The 18159-nt window shown below is 43.8% G+C and overlaps 2 protein-coding genes across 4 annotated transcripts; one reads left to right on the forward strand and one right to left on the reverse strand.

Annotated features, from left to right (window-relative positions):
- The first annotated feature begins 985 nt into the window (after positions 1-985).
- On the forward strand, positions 986-6291 carry LOC133897220 (mediator of RNA polymerase II transcription subunit 8). Of its 3 annotated transcripts, none has more exons than XM_062337863.1 (12): positions 986-1321; positions 1450-1574; positions 2589-2713; positions 2817-3000; positions 3127-3234; positions 3575-3642; positions 3992-4270; positions 4490-4543; positions 4631-4837; positions 5060-5113; positions 5713-5746; positions 5853-6291. In XM_062337863.1, exons 1-12 carry the CDS (start codon positions 1077-1079, stop codon positions 6029-6031), a joined length of 1662 nt encoding a protein of 553 aa, XP_062193847.1. In that variant the 5' UTR covers positions 986-1076; the 3' UTR covers positions 6032-6291. The 3 variants fall into 3 exon arrangements, with proteins under 3 accessions (XP_062193847.1, XP_062193846.1, XP_062193845.1); XM_062337862.1 differs by having other exon boundaries at positions 3127-3222; positions 5686-5746; XM_062337861.1 differs by having other exon boundaries at positions 990-1321; positions 5686-5746.
- A 475-nt stretch (positions 6292-6766) lies between these two features.
- On the reverse strand, positions 6767-9039 carry LOC133897218 (uncharacterized). Its single transcript, XM_062337860.1, has one exon. The coding sequence runs from the start codon at positions 8959-8961 to the stop codon at positions 6892-6894; it is 2070 nt and encodes a 689-aa protein (XP_062193844.1). The 5' UTR covers positions 8962-9039; the 3' UTR covers positions 6767-6891.
- Between the last annotated feature and the right edge of the window lie 9120 nt (positions 9040-18159).

The raw sequence follows: 18159 nt of genomic DNA on the forward strand, positions 1-18159 counted from the left end.
GTGGCAATGTGGACTAGGAGAAGACTTGGGTAGTACGTAGCCCAAGATCCGGCTGGTGATAATGTTGAGGCCATGTCAGAGCATTGGGATTGCTAAGTGGTCCTTCCCGTATATCTTCTAAGGCCCCTAGTATCTTAGTGCCCTATGGGTGGATATTGTGACTACTTTGTGAGGTCGTTGCATCTCGTTATGACAGCTCCACCAGCTGCTAAGGTAAGAGCATGTGCATATCTTGTGGGTAAAGTGTACAATCTCTGTATTGTGTTAAACCTATTCGGATAGCCGTGTACTTGTTCAAGGACATGCTATGTTTCGGTCACAATGATTAGCTTTTCGGCGTGAATACCTCCTTGGTATGTGAGTGGACAGTGTGCCCGTATTTTCGAAACGAAGGGGTTGACTGTGTGCCTTGAGTATCCTGGACTATGTGTCTACCGACAAAAGAAGTGTGGAAATTGGTTACCCTCAGAAATGCTCTTAAGATAGTCTTTGCAAATTGAACCTTGTATATAAAAAACTAGCTTTCTACAAAACCTAAAGACTCTACAGTCTTATCCTTGATATACCTATATGCATCTAATGTCCCCTCTTAAGGTAGAACTTGTTGAGTACTCTATGTACTCGCACTTGCTATTTGTGGATCCAGATGATCCAGAGATCGATTTTATTGAAAGAGAAGATAAAGAATAGAGAAGCTAGTTTCGTATGCACTCAAGTTACCTAAAGGGCACGTGTTGCTTTTGCATTATTTCTGTTGTGTTGTGAGGGTTTATTTAATTATGCCTACGGACCTTTATTGTAATGAACTCTGTGATATTCTCTAATATCGTATTTAATCGTTGTATACCTACGATATCTATTAAAAATATGTGCGTAACAGTTACTTATCAAAAACTGGTACGAGTTACGCAAGGTGAATGAGCGGTCGACAGGTCCGGTCCCACCTGTCGGTATAATCGGGCAGGAAACTGACCCCGCTGCCCTTTCGCAGGAAACTGACGCTGTTGATCCCGACGCCTTCCAATTCGAGGACTCCTCCCCCTTCCACTCCGCCGCCCAACGCAAGTGATCCGGCGATGGACGCGGCGGCGGCGGCGGCAGCTCTAGGGGCAACACCCGCCGCCGGCGCGCCACCCCCGGTCGCGGCCGCGGGGGAGCAGCAGGCGGCTCCCCGGGCCGAGCGGCTCAGCGCGGGGGTGCAGCAGCAGCTGAACCTGGAGGGGATGCGGGCGCGCGCGGTGGGGCTGTACAAGGCCATCTCCCGCATCCTAGAGGACTTCGACGTCATCGCCCGCACCAACCCCGGCGCCTCCCCCAAGTGGTACTGCCCCCGTCCTCGCTCTCGGTTCATGGCCGGAGTGGGCGCTAGGGTTTAATTAGGATATCTCTGCTGCTGTGCTGTTGCTGCGCGATTTCTGACTGGTATGGCTGCCTCGGGGTGAATTGCAGGCAGGACGTGCTCGGGCAGTTCTCGATGGTGAGCATGGAGCTCTTCAACATCGTGGAGGACATTAAGAATGTATCCAAGGTGTTTGTTGTGTACCCCCGGAACGTCAATGCTGAGAACGCTACAAGTAAAGTTCCGTTTTATTTTCCCCTTCATGTATCATGCATATATCTCATCTCTGTGACTACCAAGTTATCACATAATGAGATATGTTTGTTAAAATCATAATTATATAGTTTTCTTTAACATAGGAGAGTTTTCCAACTGTCAGTTATATTCTAGTTGAATCGTGGGGTTTATTGATTCAGTTATGGAACGGAGTTGCCTCCAATTCAGGGATGCCAGTTTAAGAGACATGTTAAGAGTTCATTATCCTTGTCTGTAAAATTTAGTCGGTTCATTTAGACCTGAAAAGCTAGCTTTTGGAAACAATATAAATGGATGCACACAAGTTTGGGAAGAAATGATCTGATATGAAAGAAATCTTCTCGGTTTATGCCTTCACTTAAATATTTCCTTTAACGAGTTTTGTTTGGTAACCAACTGAGCATCAACTATTGAGTCCAAAGGAATCCATCAAACAGATAGTACTGTCTTACTTGACCGAATACCAAACAGTCTTTGAGTGTTCAATGCTGGTCTACAGCTGATGAGATTATGACTCATCTATGATTTCATTTATTTTAAGAAGAAAAAAATCTATGATTTCTGTTATTTTACAGCAGGATGAATGAGGTCTAGAAATATAGTGATTTGAGCTAATACAGTTACTTTTTTCTATGCGTTTATTTGGTTTTCTCACAATGCTGTTGAACATGAATAGTCAATCAATGGACTTTCTCATTGTTTGGCGCTGTGTATTTCCTTTGATCTAGATGCTGAATGAAACCTCAGACCTTTGAAGTCTTCTATGTGTCATGGCCTTAATTTCAAAATAGGTTATTCAGGGATAAATAAATATGATAGGATCAGTGCAAATGACCCAACAAACAAAATGGAAATGGGGAATGGTCGCTCTAAGCGGTCATGATGAGTTGCAATTTAGTGTTCCTGTGTTGCATATTGTCAACACTCAATATATATGATTATTTGCTACTAGTATTGCAGCATAATTCTTATTTGATCTGTATGAATACTGCAGTACTACCTGTAATGCTGTCATCAAAGCTGTTGCCTGAGATGGAAGTTGAGGAAGCTACAAAAAGGGAGCATTTGTTGTCTGGAATAGCAAATCTACCGGTGCCTACACAAATTGAAAAGTTAAAGGTGATCAGTGAAGTCTGAAGAATGCAAACCTATAGCACATGGTACTTAATTGGTTTATTGGCTGTCTATTAAATAGAATGGGACTTGGCCTTATTCCTTTCAGGCTAGAATAGACATGATTGGCAGTGCATGCGAAACTGCTGAGAAAGTAATTGCTGAATGTCGTAAGAGTTATGGGCTAGGGGCCCGTCAGGGGGCAAATCTTGGTCCTACATTGGACAAGGCACAAGCTGCAAAGATACAGGAGCAGGAAAACCTACTTAGAGCGGCAGTAAATTATGGTGAAGGTGAAAGACAATGCTTTATCAATATCAATAAAAAATTGCAATTTAGGCTTCCAAAATAATGTCTTTACTTCCATTCTTGTTACTACTTCAATACTTATATCCCTGTTGAAATAATTTGATTGTCAGGATTACGGGTACCGGGAGACCAGAGGCAGCCACATTCATCTCTTCCTAGCCATTTAGTAGAAGTACTTCCTTTCGGAGATGGGGCACAAAATTTTGGTGATAATTCTGGTATATATAGATTTTGTTGTTTACCTAAATTTTCTTAATGGTTCTCTCCCTATTTTGAGTTATGACATCTATGGGTTATCTCATTTTCACATGCTACTGAAGGGACTCCTATTATGCTAGGATTTGCTGTTACCCTCAATCCCCAAAATCATTACCATTTGCGTTGGAGATGTGTGCCATAAATGTTCCTCAAATGCTTAACTCATTGCCATTTGCATTGGACATGTGTGCCGTAAAAGTTACTCAAATCCTTAAATCATGCCATTTGCAATGGACATGTGTTTCACAAAAGCGCTTCAATATCAGCATCCAAGCGTCTAACTGCTATTTTTATTTGCAGGTGTGTATCCCAAAAATACATCAACATTTGCACCTAACAGTGCCAATACCCAAGGAAATCCAATTCAGGTTTCTGTTTTGTAATTATTACTGCTTTATCAGTATGATATTAGAAGAGGTCCATGTTATTGCTCTTTCGGTTGAAAACAACAGAAGTTCCTCTTCAGAAAGAGGCAGATTGAAAGGCGTGATTCATTCTCTGTTATATGACATTAATCTTCTCCCCGTTGTGTTGTTTTTTATTTATTGATTGACCGTGCAATGTCTTCTAATTGTCATGTGTATTACTTGTTGGTTGATGCTTTTGAACATCCAAAATACCAAAGAGAGTTTTATTAGGGAACAACAATAACCAACTTGAACTCAGACAAAAGTTTGATCCTTCTGTCTCAATTTCAAATATGTTGCCTTCTTTCAGGCATCTGGAGGACAGTTGCTTGGCAGGCCTGCGCCATCACCTGGAGCCACAGGAACCCCTAATTTTGAAAACGTGTCTACTCCTCCAATGCCATATGCTAACTCCCCTAGGTCAGGCGCCAATATGATGAATACCCCTTCACCCCAGCAGCATCTAACACCACAACAGCAGAGGCAAAAGCTGATGCATGCATCTCAACAGCAGCAACTGCATGCTCAACAGCAGCAACTGCATTCTCAACAGCAGCTGAGGCCATCAGCTGCTGGGATGCTAGCACAGGTAAGACAGGTTTACATTTGGACTTCCTTTAGTTTTGGGAAAGGTTTTCCCTCACTCACCCGTGTGTTGTGTACTTGTGCTTATGACTTGTGACAGCTCACCGGTGTTATAGGTTTTTTTTAGTATAGTTGCTTTCCTTTCCTTTTCTTCTCGACTGTATTAAATTCATTTTGTATGCTGTTCCTTTTCATGTGCTTATTGAGTGCACACTTCCTGTAGAGTACAATCCCTCAGCTACAAGATTTACAGGGGCAGGCTCAACAAAAACTACAGGCAATTCTATCACTGATTGCTTTCTCTTTTCTGAAATATATTTTTTTTCTTCTGAAAACTCAATTTTCTGTTGAAAACCTTTTATAGGTCCCCGGACAACAGCAGATGCAGTACAACCAAGCCTTATCGCAACAGTTTCAGAATAGGCAGATGCAGCCTGGACGTATGCAACCAGGCATGTCTCAGAGTCAATTGAACCAAGGAAATCAGCTGAGAAGTCATTTGGGCCAGTTCACTGGAGCTGCAAACAGTGCAATGTTCACTGCTGCGCAGGCATCATCAAACTCACAAATGGTTAGATATCGCCTTCTTCTAATAATTTAGTGGGGAAAATATGTTCCTCCCCCCCCCCCCCCCAATTGGATGGTTGGGCTTTATAGACATGCATTTATGGGCTCATGAAATGAATTAATGAAGAAAGATTCTTAGTTGTTCAGTTGCTAGTCTAATCTATAGATATTTTTATAAATGCTCCCGTGGTTGGCTAATCTTGCCTGGTTTGTTTTTGCATTTTAGATGGCAAATATGCCTGGGACAATGCAATCACAGTCGCTTTTACCGCAAATGCAGGTCAGTGCCTTTTTCTTGTTTCCCTATCTCCAGGTTTTGTTAGAATTAGACTTATCTGCATCTATTCGGACAAAATAATGCTCTGCATATGTCATAATTGGTCATTGCAATTAATGGTCAATCACACTCAATATTGCCCTTTACCTCTGTAAATGTAAAAGAGAGATGTCTTTCTTACTGCATTGGACATGGGAGTTTGTTGTAGGGTACTCTGATTATATAGGCCCTTTATTTGTGTAGCCTCATGATTCATATAATCACGAGGTTGGTTTGTTCGAAACAAGTTAGGCACATGCTACTCTAGTGGATGGACTTGTGCAATAAGTCAAATGCTCATTTAAGCAGTTGGTTTTGTCTTGCAACCGATAAGGTTACTATTTTGCACGCTCCTCTTATGTGGACGACATGTCGTCCATCATGGATACAGTTTGCTGATTAGCGAAGAGGTAGTATAACATGAAGAGTGCTGCATTTTTTGCCTTTTTGCTTTGTGTTGTTTCCCGACTGTCTTCCGTTCTTCACACATATGAACTTCTTGTATTTACTGTATTGTTTCGATGATCATTAATCAGTATGGTTTGACTGGTGGGCATCCACAGAGGAGTCATCCATCCCAAATGCTGACTGACCAAAGTATGTACTGTTTCCTTCCTCTCTTAATCTTTTGTCAATTGTCAGTGTTGACGTAATTTTACAAGTCATGAATTTGATATATATCATATACCACTATGTGCTGTAGTGTTCGGTATGGGAGCCACAAATACTACCAGCATGATGGGAATGCAGCAGCAGCAGCAGCAAGGGGTATATGGAAACATGCAGGCAGGTGCTCAGAATATGCAACAGGGCATGGTGGGCCTTCAGAATCAGACGCAGAATCCCAACTTCCCTCAGCAGAGACAACAAAACCAGCAATGATTAACAACTAACGTCAATTTGCTAGAACCAGGAACACGTCACCAATTCGTCATTAGTCTGCTTATCTGCGATACCTGTTCCATGTTGTTGGGCAAGCGGATAGCCATGGTTTTGTTGTAAATCGATGTTAGATGTATCACCATTATGAGAGGCAGGCCAAGTCTAGCATGATATATTGTAACTTACGTGTCCAGATATCTGTCTACCTGATATCTGTCTGTTTTGTTGGGATCTTGTAACACGCATTCCTGTTATCATTCTGGACCTGCTTATTAAGCTGCACCACAAGAACAGATGCAAATGATGCAATGAAACTGCATACGGGTAAGACAGGCATGGGGTTAGTTATTATTTACAAATTAAGAACCAGTTTTCAGACTATAGTGATATCTTGTTCAACAGGAAGGTCGCAGGATCGGGAAGCCGGTGCGCCTCGAGCAATTCCATCTTGAGGTGGCTCCAGACACAAGAGCCTGCCGGCCAAGGTCTCCATTCACATGGTACTATCTGGTTGACCATGCAGTTTGGTAATCCGCTGCATGCAAAGAATCTCCAACCTTCACACCACTGAGCGCTCTGTTTTGAGAAGCAGCAGCAACAGTACAACAACACACACACACACACATAAAATGACGATGAAAAACACTACTGGAAATTGGTCGTCAGATGCTAGGCATTATTATTATTAAAGCAAGAAACAAACAATATTACATGGCTTTCATTAAGACGAGGAGCAAGACCAGTGGACAAACATCCATAGATAGCACTCAACAATCGATGCACAATGTTCCGTTCCACGGGAAAGCAAAGCAAATAAACTGGGAAGACGAAATGCTAGTCTCCATGAGCATCATCAATTGTCAAACCATGTCTTGTCCAGCGGAAGTCGATGGAGCGTCGGCGTCGGCGTTTCCTTCCCCGCTTGGATTTGGAAGTTGTGTCGTCTGTAGCCTCTCCGCGAAGGTCTCCATCCCCATGCGCGACAATAGGAGCCAGACATAGGTGAGCAACTCCCCGCCTGTGCCCAAAGCCTTGGCGTGTAGGTGCCCTCTGCATCTACCAGCGGAGAAGCAGAGCATCTCCACCCAGACGCCTTGGATCACCTCCCACCTCTGCTCATCACCCAAAGCCAACAGTCCTCTAGCAAGAGCCCAAGCGTCGTAGATGAAACCTTCTCCTGTGGACCGCAACTCAATCTCCTTGATTGTTCTCTGGATAAGTCTTCCCTCCTCCAGTGGTGGATTCATGTCCTTGAGAATGTCTTGGAGCTCGTCAGAGGCGGCTGTGAATAGATTCCTTCTGGTGCCAGGCAACAGCATCTCTGGATTGACGAACAGTAGGTAAATCATATAATTGGATATCTGTCTGCACTGGACGGCTTTACAATTCAATTTTTCTTCTCCACATTGAGAACCAGGCTGATGACTTGCAAGGTAAACCCCTGATCTTTGCTCAAGATGATGCAGAAATTTGGACCATATTGTTGGGACCTCAGCAAAGGCGCATCTATGCCCTGGAAACGGGCTTGAGTCTTCGTAGAAGCAGAAATCTGTGGCGATGTGCCACAAAAGGACACTCTCATCGAATGGCCTCTTTATGCTCCAGCCTAGGTCTTGGTATCGCTGAAGCGCCCGCTGGCCCCTGAGGTCGTTGAACATCCTGTAACTAGCAGCATCTTGTATGTTATCCTTCCATCCAGCTTTGACATGTTGAAGAACCAACTTTGTAATTATACGGGCCGAGGAGCACGACTTCATGCTCCAATGTTGGTCAAGGAAGTCCCTGCATCCAAGGGAACTCACAATGTGCACCTTCTTCTTGTGCTTTTTGTTGCGGATAGAGAATCCTATGAGGCTATGCTGCGAAACCATTTCAGGCCAGACTAAGATGATGTAGTTAGCCTGGGAAGACAACTCTAGCACGGCAGTACAACAGAGCAAGGCATATGTAATCTTGACATCGGTATCGTTATAATCTTCTCTGTGACTATTGTGGAAGAGGCCGATGGCTGCTAATGATAGCACCATACTAAAATTCCGTATCGAGAAACCAAACATCGGACTGGGAGATACTACTTTTTTTCCTGAATTGATATAACTCAGCACATGGGACATCTTTGCTTTGGTGTAAAGAAGACGGAACACATAGGAGAGCACTATTCTCAATGACCGATGCACTTGCTCTTCATCAAGTACCCAGAAAGATTTTAGGATACCAAGTCGATCAGGATAGGGTGATGCAAGGTCTACAAATAGCTTATAGGGTGATGCAATGTCTTTGTGATGCTCCTCGACTTCGCTGGAATGTACAAAAGCTCGGTCATCCTGGAGTAAAAAAGCTCTGGCTTCCTTCACGTAGTCCTCGAGTGAATTGATCTCACCTTGTCTGTTTGTTGGCCTCGGAGCATCCCTGGAAGAGATTAGACTATTAATGCTAGCGCTCTTGAGAGCCCATGGCTTCTCTAAGCACTTGAGAACCCCAGGGACGAAGAGCACTATTGCTGCCTGCAGCAACCTCTTGTCGCCACGGGGCCATGATTTGCAGAACACGTAGATGGCTACGGTGACTTGGGACAGCGCGGTCAGGACGTGCCGCCTCCACAGCTCGTTGTCTTCGATGTTGTAGGCGGTGATGGTGTCCTGTCCGCCGAGGTGCATCAGGAGGACGGGCGTCCATACCACCTTTAGGACGCTGCTACCTCTACCATCCTGATTCTTATGATGGTTGAAGAGTGTGGCGAGGGCATATATTGCCAGGGCATCGCTGGATAGGTATGCCAGCCATATTAAGGATCTGAACCAGGAAGGAACGGCATACCTACGCCAAGGGGAAGAGAGGAAGAGAAGCCACTGGACGACCAGGCTGCCCAAGACGAGGATGCGCAGCTGCCACTCCTCCCACCATTGCACGGCACTCGAGAGATCCGCCATGCACGGCACTCCACTCTCTCCTTCACTCGTTCGAGAGAATGGAATAGCTAGCAGTGTCGGTTTGCCTAGGCATGCAAAATGGCTCTGAACCGTGAGAGACTAAAGGCAGATCCGCTGGAACAAATAACCCAAGACATCGAGGAACCAGATGCCAAAGAGTGGTCCTTGCATTCTTCATCACATTTCCATCTTTAACGGTTCCTTGCATATTCTCTGTTGGTCGTAATATATATTCCTTACTTTTAATGACAAGATTTGGTATTTATAGTGGCTATTGCAGTCATGACTGATTTAATGGATGACCAGATGAACAGTACCGCGACTAGATGAACAGTACCATGACTAGATGAACCGTGACTGATCAGGCAAGTAGTGCTCGACCAGATGAATAGTGATTTCAGACCAGTGAATTGTGATTTCAGATCAGTAATCATGACCAATGACCAGATAACCAGTGATCATGATTTATTCCTGCAATTGGTCTCCGGACAGATGAAAGAGTTGATCGAATCTAAGAAAGCCGAACTATATTAAAGCGTACTCAGGTAGATGTATGGGAGTTTTACGTGTTCAAATAGAAAATATATGTTTGTTATAGAAAGTTTGGAGATCAGGTAGGCGTAACCAAATCATATATGTAAATGTTGTTCAGTTCGAATTAAGAGCCCTGATCTCTTACGGCTAAGACATGCTACCCTTTAAATATGAGAGAGTCGTGGCCTATTGAGGACATCAACCAATAGATCAAACATAATTTACAATATCTTTCGTCTTTTGTCTAGCTCCTATAGTCACATTCTTTTTTTCCATATATATTACCTCCTGTTCTTGATCTCGACGACCAAGGACAAGCCGTCGGTCACCCGCACTCTGATGGGATCCCTCTCGAGCACGGGTGACGACGACGACAATCCGACGACGCAGCGCCACAACCAGGGCATCCTGGGTGCTGCTCGCCAGATATTGCACACGAGGTGCTCGGTGTTTTTGGCGTGATAACTTTTTTGCGTCAACACACTTTTTGGCGACTCCGCTGGGGATGAAGTTTTTCGGCTTTCTCTTAGCTGAATTCTAAAACCCTAGTCATGACTACTTCGGAAATTGACAAAGATAACATCATTATGGCGTCGTATGATGAGTTGCCAGAAGAGACGCATTTGGTGATCGAAGCCGACTTGGAGCAACGTCAGCAACTGTTGCTCTCGCGCTATATGAAGACTTGGCAAGGTGTGTTCAAGAAAGAAGACTCTCCACCACCCGCCGACGAAAGCCCTAAGGTAACAACCAATGTGAGTGCTTAACCCTCTCCTTCTTATCAAGAGGTTGCTGTTATGATCGATCAATCTGTTGGTGCAACCATGGCTAATAGTGTTCAGAAATTGGTTGAGAATACATTGGTTGATAAGCTTCGGCCTTTAGTTCTACAAATTCATGAGGAGCAAAATCTGAAAAAACCTGCCACTAGTAATGTTAGTACTCCAATTTTACCTACTATTGTTAATACATTACCTAGTGCTTTTTATGCACATAATCATCATGATGGACGAAATATTACGGGTAGTGTTGCACCTAATTATGTTACTTCTCATAACATTAAAACTGATGTAACACAAGACCCGTACCAAACACCATATGCAATGCACAATGCTTCAACTTTGGCTCAAGCTTATAGAGCCGGAAATTATCCCAACGTGCAAACACCATATTACCAAACCGTAGCGTATAGTGTTTCACCTATACCGCCGCAAGGATCGGGGGTCCCTTATGGGCCGATTCCTGAACAAAATTTTGCTATGCCACCTCCTGTTACTTCTCATGTGCCAAATTTATCCACACCATCGCTCAAGCCAATAGCTAACCCTAATCAGCTTGTAGCCGATTATACTGAAATCATGCGAGAACAAGTAGCTACTATGCTTAGAGAGCAATTCGGCTTGGAGGATAGAAGGAAAACTCGTGCATACCAAAAGCCATATCCCGAGCACTATGATACAATCCCATACCCCCGTGGTTTCAAGGTTCCTGATTTTGTGAAGTTTACCGGGGAGGGCAATAGAACAACTAGGGAGCATGTAGGCCAGTTTCTTGCATAATTAGGTGAAGCTAGTTCCAATGATGTGCTGAAAATTAGATTATTTCTTTTGTCATTGTCTAGAACAACTTTTACTTGGTTTGCATCTCTTGCTCCTAATTCTGTTCATGTGTGGTCTCAATTAGATGAGAAATTTCATAAATATTTTTATAGTGTTGATACTGAATTGAGGTTTTCACATTTGACATTGGTCAAATAATAATGCAATGAACCCGTTGCTGATTTTATTAGAAGGTTCAGAGATAAAAAAAACCAATACTTTAACTTGACACTTTCTGAAAAATACTTAGCTGAATTAGCTTATTCACGTTTGTTGTCTCATCTTAAAGAAAAGCTAGAAGGTTATAAATTTCAGGATATTAGCCAAGTTTTGCAAGGAGCTCTGTCATTAGAAAGTCGGGCTAAAGAGTCTAGAATTTTTCAGAAATCAAATGATAAATTTAAAGTTGATCGTTCTAATGTTCATATATTTGAGTATGAGTTTGAGAGTTCAGACGATGATGATGCTGATGTGTGTGTAGCTGAAGCGGCTTGGTCTTCTAAGTCTAAACCGTACGTTTGCTCTGCTCTTAAGCCGATTCCTCCTAAAAATCGGCAAGAAGAAATTAAATTTACTTTTGATGTAGCCAAGTGTGATAGGATTTTCGATTATTTGCTGTAAGAAAAACAAATTAAGCTTCCTCATAGTCATGTAATTCCACCATTAGAAGAATTGAAAAGGCGAGCTTGTTGTAAATGGCACAATTCTTACTCTCATGCTACTAACGATTGTAATGTTTTTCGTCAACAGATTCAATCGGCCATTAACGAAGGACGATTAAAATTCTCGGAGATGCAAGTTGACAAGCAATTGTTCTCGGTTAATGTAATTGATCTCTAGGATAAGAGTGTTCTAATTTGGCCAACTCAAGCCGAATCAGCTAAAGGAAAAAAATGTGATCGTCGGTGAAGATAGGCCAAAACCTTTGGGAGAGAATAAGAATTTGCTAAGAGAAGTGCTACTTGAGAAGACTCCCGAAGGCAAGGAATTGATCAAAGTTGTGTTGAACACTTCGACCCCTGGGGGGAATGACAATGCTAGGATGATCAAACCCAAAAATTCAGAGGTTGGCAGGTGGAAGATTAATAAAGCCAAATGACATAACAAGGTTGTGAAATTCAAACCCACGTTCAAGCAACTTCTTTCCAAATATGAAAAGGATAGGGCCGTCCAAACTCATACGATTCAGCCAAATAATCTCAAGCGACCAAGGTCACATTTGAAGCAAGAAGTGCATGGTTGTCGGTGTAAAGAATAGTGGGGTCCCCTCGTGGGTGGACCCACACCGGTAAGATATCAGCAGGTACCGCACTGTCTAGAACAGTGGTCCTCCCGCACGATCAATCAGCAACCGCGTGACTAGCCAGCAAACACGCAACTAGGCTCTCCGACCGAGCTCCGTGACCAGTCCCCAGTCGCAGGAACAAACCCCGCGACCAGACTCCTCCGGTCACGGGGCAGGTATGTGTCTAAGCAATCTAATCATAATAAATACTTTTTCACTTGAGTAGTTCCCTTCCCCAGGTCCCCTTTCCGGTCGTCCATGGCGTGGTCGGCACATAGCAGCCGTGACCCGTCCCGTAGCATTAAACACTACGGGACGGCCTGACAGGTGTGGTAGGAGTTCTTTTACAGGTGCGTAGGCAGCGCGTGGGGATGGGATAGGACAGTCTGGGTGACCGGGATGACACAGGCAGTGGAGCGACGGGACAGGTTCTATGGTGCCATAGAGCAAATGGGATACGTCTGCTCTTAGTAATGATGGACCTAGGTAGAAAGGTCTAACTAGGTCTGAGTCTATATCTTGACTCACGTGTAAGTCCTCTCTCCCTCTGATATATAAAGGGAGGAGTACCAAGCTCTCAAAGGGGGGATCAGAAGAAAAAGAGGGGTCTAGAGGCGAAAGAGGCAGAGAAGGTCCGGCCTGGATCCAGCCCAATCTGGACCCATCTCGGCCCAATTGCTACTATTCATGTGGTTTGAGTTACTATTTACTGGGCTCCACCTGTGGGTCCCACATATGAATAGTGTTATTTGGTATTTTCCAATTTAATTTAGATTAAATCTTTCGGGACCCATAACTTCACCGTTCTGGCTCCGATTTCGGCGATTCTTTCGCCAAAATTCATCTAAAATCGAGATCTACTTATCTGTCATATTACAATATCCATTAAGGCTCATTTGGTTTTCCAATTAGTGTTATTTGATTCTTCTCTAGTATAGTCGTTATTGATTGTAGTCGTAATTGCAGAGCAACTAGAGTTTTGCGAGTGCTGCACAGGAAGCATCAGGAACGAAGAGGATCCTGACTACAACCAAGAATTTGAAGAGAACTTTGAAGAAGGTAAGTCCTATCTCGTTGATCATATTGAACCTATGATTTCTAAATAATCTACATGATCAACTAAAACTGAACTATTATCGCATGTGGTATGTATTGCGCTTTTACAACTACTTGTAATAGTTAATCATAGCAAACACATGCCATGCCTTAATTTTATCACCCAGAATACATATCACCCTAGGATTACTTGTTGTTATATATATCAAACAATAGACGACGCCTTGATACCTAGCATGCTTAGGATTGAATACACCTCCTCAGAGATGTCGCTTTTAAAATGCACCTCTTCAGAGATAACGATTTATTGATGTCAATGTTAACTCATATACCATGAATCCTTGATGGTTATAAATTCTGTGATGGTTGTGAAATCTTTAACATCGTGTGGGATATGTGTAAAAATGGATGAAAACTATTTTGACGGGGGCAGATGGAATAGGACTCTAGACGATGATGCTCCTAGGGGCTCGAGTCACTTTTGTGGTGTTCATTGCCAGAAGATACCTGCTCTGGCCGGTTAAGGACCGAGTCATTGCACCATCATGCTTAGCCACCTCCGTGCAACCATACGTCCTGAATGGGCAGGACTTGCCTTTTCTTTCACCCGACTGGGCTGGGCATCATACTAGGCGGCTGGGGAGCAGTGAGAAGCCAAGTGTCCATCTGGTCCTCTGTTGAATATTTTGAGAGACGGCATAGCCAATCTGGTGTTCTGAACATGGTCTCTGGTACTTGGGGTGTCTCGTAGGAAAGCCCGGCAGGAAAAGTGTTTGGAGGGTCTCGGTATGATTCGCTCCTCCGCTTGCAACGGCTGGAGGCTGAGCATATCGTATGGGTAAAATTGTACAATCTATGTAGAGTGTAAATCTATTCGAATAGCCGTGTCCACGGTCATGGACATGCGAAAGCAATAACCCTGATGATTAGACTCCGAGTGCGTGTGTCTTGATGAGTGAGTGTGTAGACTAGATGTCCGTGTGATGAGGTTCCTGGCTCGATCCACCAGAAGCTGCGTGGTACTAGAAGTACACCAGATATGATAATAGGGACTACGGAGTGAGGTGTAGTCCCTTCCAGGAAAAAAAACCCAGATAAAGCTTGTTACCCAGTTTTAATCTATTTAAAACGGCTTTAAAGTCAATAATAAATGATACAATGGAATACCTGCATAAACCGTTTTACGCTTAAAACTAAACTGTAAAGCCTTATTTTGAATTACCCATTTATGCATCTATCAACACCTTGAAATAGTATAAGGCTTGTTGAGTACCTTCCGTACTCACTCTTGCTATCATTCAGATAAAGAGGCAGACCCTGCCAACGCCAGAGGCGAAGGTGAGGATGAAGAGTAGTCTATAGAGTCGCGTTCGCACCATAGCTGCTTGTGACTTGGGTTTCTGCTTTCCGCTGTGCTTTTGTTGGCCGTTTAGTCAGGTTTGTAATATACGCTATGGTTTGTAACATTTTGTACTCTGTAACCTTAATACTTATATACGAAGTTTGGTTGTGATACTATAACTGTTGTACTGTGCGTATCAGCTACTTGATCTAGGAACTGATACACAAAGCACAGGAGATCCCGAAAATGGGGTCTTACACTATATCATTGTCGGCTGAAGCTTTCAGCCGGTAGTGATAGCCGATTATCACTGTCAACTGAAGCCTTCAGCCGGCAGTGATAACTGCTTCACTACCGGTGTCTGGGTTGGCAACTATCACTACCCGTTCCTCACTGTTGGCTTTAAAACCGATAGTGATAGTCACTTTAGAGCTGACAGTGATAGGGTTTTCTATAGTAATGGTATTTTTCCAATCGAGCAAGAACGTTACTAATGTTATACGTGCATTGAATGCACCCGTTCTCTTAAAGGAAAAAAACAAGAACATTATACACAAAGAAGATGATATACACTCGAGCAAGAACGTTACTAATGATATACGTGCATTGAATCCACATGCAGCACCAGGTCCTTGAGAGTGTAAAGGCAACATGCATATACAGTACATCAGCTACAGTACGTAGCTTGGCTGTAAATTCTCTGATTAGCTAGCGCAAGGTACAGTGTACAGAAAAGATAGAAAAAGTTGTATACGTACGAACCGGCGCGAGTTATATATATTATATAAAAGTAAAACATACACAGTACATGGATCGATTAGTTAGTTGTGCGGTATCGGCGCTGTGCCCCCGCGGCGATGCGTGTCCGGGGGAGGATCCACGTACTCGTAGTCTTCCTCCGCCGCCGCCGCCGCAGCCGCAGCGTCTAGCAGATCACGGCCGCCGCTCACGACATCGCCGGCAAAGTACTCCAGGCGCTCGCTCGGTGAGACGCTGAGCACCGCTGGCTGTGGCCGTCCATGCGCGACGACGTCGCTGCCGGCCGTGCACAAGCCAATCGCCAGCACCAGCGCCACTGTGCTGGACGCTGCCGCCGCCACGCCCAGCAGCCGCGATTCCACCGCCGACGACGACCGCATGATCGATCGATTCACCGGCTGGCGAGTACGCCTACATATACCGTACCTGCAGGCTAGGCTCACAGTAGAGGAGCAAGCTAAGCAATATATGCTACGTCGTATATGCATCGATCTCGAGCGATTGGTTACTAGCTCGATCTCGTTCGTGTGTGGTCATGGAAATGGCGTGGTGCATCTAATTAAGCGCGCGCGCTGAAACATAGGAAGGCCGAACGGTGTGTGCCCAGAAGCTGTTACTTGATCCCAGCAAATCAAGGCATTTTGTTTGGTTTGCTCCAAATCGAGGCATCATCAAATGATGCGAAATTGGTTTGGGCTCACCTCTTTGCTAGCTATATCGATATCCCGGCCCGAGGTCCAAACGTCACGTTCGTTCCAATCAGGGCGAAATTTCAGCTAAAGGCGCTCAAATTCGTCCTCAGAAATAAATCATGCGCCACAACGTCAACAATGTACAGCACATGATATTTTATTTTTATTTTTTGGGTGCATGTTTTTTTTTATTGCCGTCTTGCTCTAAACGGCACGAAGAAGGGCATCACATGAGCGGTGTAGTTTTGGGCAAGTGCCGGCAAAAAGCCCTAACGATTTTGTTTTGTCTTGCCCAATTGAGTAATCTAATCTAGTCGTCCTACACGTTTCAGATCAAATGATGAGATTGAAAAAATTCAAATTTCTAACCATACCCCATGATACAATTCTTATTAAGCCTGTCAGCAAGCTAGATTAATATATATATACTACTTTCCGGGTTATATTACCAAGTTCTTTAATTGTTGTGTGTGCTAGACCAAGATTTGTTGATTTATTAATGTTATATCAAGGCAGGTTAATTAGAACACGAGAGAGGGGAAGAAAAGAGAGTTTGTTACTTGGAAGAAACATACTAATATGTATGTGATAAGTGAGGTACTTCTCTACTATTTTTAAAAAATATGAAGTGATTCTTAAAGTCTTCATGTGATATGCCCTTCCCTCTCTCGCCCTCCCGTCCGTCTAGGCCATGTCATGCGTCTACAAGCCTACCTGCCACGCCACACATCCAGCCTCACAGGTGTGGCAGCCTCCAGTACGCGTGCATCCATGTCTTTTTTCTATTTCTATATACCATAGCACACACATGCACGCTATAGAATAATTTTTTCAGCTAAACTTCACATGACGCTCCGATCTTCCGTATCATAGACCGCATAACTTACGTATACATTTTATGTGTATTTCAACTCTATTATATCATAGTTTGTACATATCTGATGAACGCCTTATAATGTGATCATCTCGCGTGCTCTGCTCTGAGTCCCGCACCTTCCCCCAGCTTCACATGTCTTAGATCATCTTTAACCATATTTCCTTCATTTTGTTACTTTTTCGATTCTCTTTCCCATTCTATTTATTTTATTTTCTCTTATCTCCAACAGTTTTATTTTGAGAGAAATCGTGAAGAGAAAGAAGAAAGAATTTCATCATGAAATAAATAACCTTAAAAATCCCTTCGTAACGGGACCGTAAAAGCAAACTGTTGAAACGCTGAAATAAACGAAAATTTCGTCATCAAGAAATTATAAACCTGAAAAAAAATGTTGAAGATGATCTTACCGTATGGGTCCCTCGTGCTCCGTGTCTGACCTGCAGAGCACGTGCACCCGACTAGTATGAGTAAAATGATCAACGTAAATGAGCGTCAGAAATTGGGCCACCCCAGTCAGTCAGTCGTCGTCCTCGATACGCTCCCGGAGAGTCGGAGGTCGTCACGCCGCCGGCTATCTCGACGAGGTAGCCCTCACCTACCTAACCCCGGCTCTCTCCCCCTCTCTCGCCATCCATTAATCCCTTGCGGTTCCTGCTCGTAGCCTGCTAGATTCGCGAGTCCGCTGATCCGCTCGGCGTCCTCCGTTAACTGCAGTTCTTTGTTCGGTCTCTCTCCGGTATGACCGTATGGGATTGCTGTGGATCAGAGGATTCTATGGGATTACATGGTCATTTTCAGGGGACATCCGGACATGGTTCTAGATTTTGTATGGGAGTCCGTGCTCTAGTTTTATCCGCTAATCCTGTGATGCATCCATTTTATTGAGGGGACATTCCGTGCTACGTAGTTCAGTTGACCGGTAGTTTGTTCTCAGTTGGCAAAATGCATGATTTTTTGTGTGTCTTAATTTCGGATGATGACACGAAAACTTGACATTTGGGCGATGCAGAAGTTAATTTTGTCCACATTGTTACCCTGTTTTTGTGAATCAGTCT

This window comes from Phragmites australis, chromosome 17 (genome assembly GCF_958298935.1).
Source record: "Phragmites australis chromosome 17, lpPhrAust1.1, whole genome shotgun sequence".
In the NCBI taxonomy this organism is placed as follows: Eukaryota; Viridiplantae; Streptophyta; class Magnoliopsida; order Poales; family Poaceae; genus Phragmites; species Phragmites australis.

What these genes read in the sequence shown, in the direction of transcription:
- LOC133897220 (XM_062337861.1), top strand. Translation starts at nt 1,077, where the DNA reads ATGGACGCGGCGGCGGCGGCGGCAGCTCTAGGGGCAACACCCGCCGCC. An exon ending in GGCAGTAAATTATGGTGAAG is followed by an intron (nt 3,001 to 3,126) that starts GTGAAAGACAAT and finishes TTTGATTGTCAG; the next exon opens with GATTACGGGTACCGGGAGAC. An exon ending in CTGCTGGGATGCTAGCACAG is followed by an intron (nt 4,271 to 4,489) that starts GTAAGACAGGTT and finishes CACTTCCTGTAG; the next exon opens with AGTACAATCCCTCAGCTACA.
- LOC133897218 (XM_062337860.1), bottom strand. Translation starts at nt 8,961, where the DNA reads ATGGCGGATCTCTCGAGTGCCGTGCAATGGTGGGAGGAGTGGCAGCTG.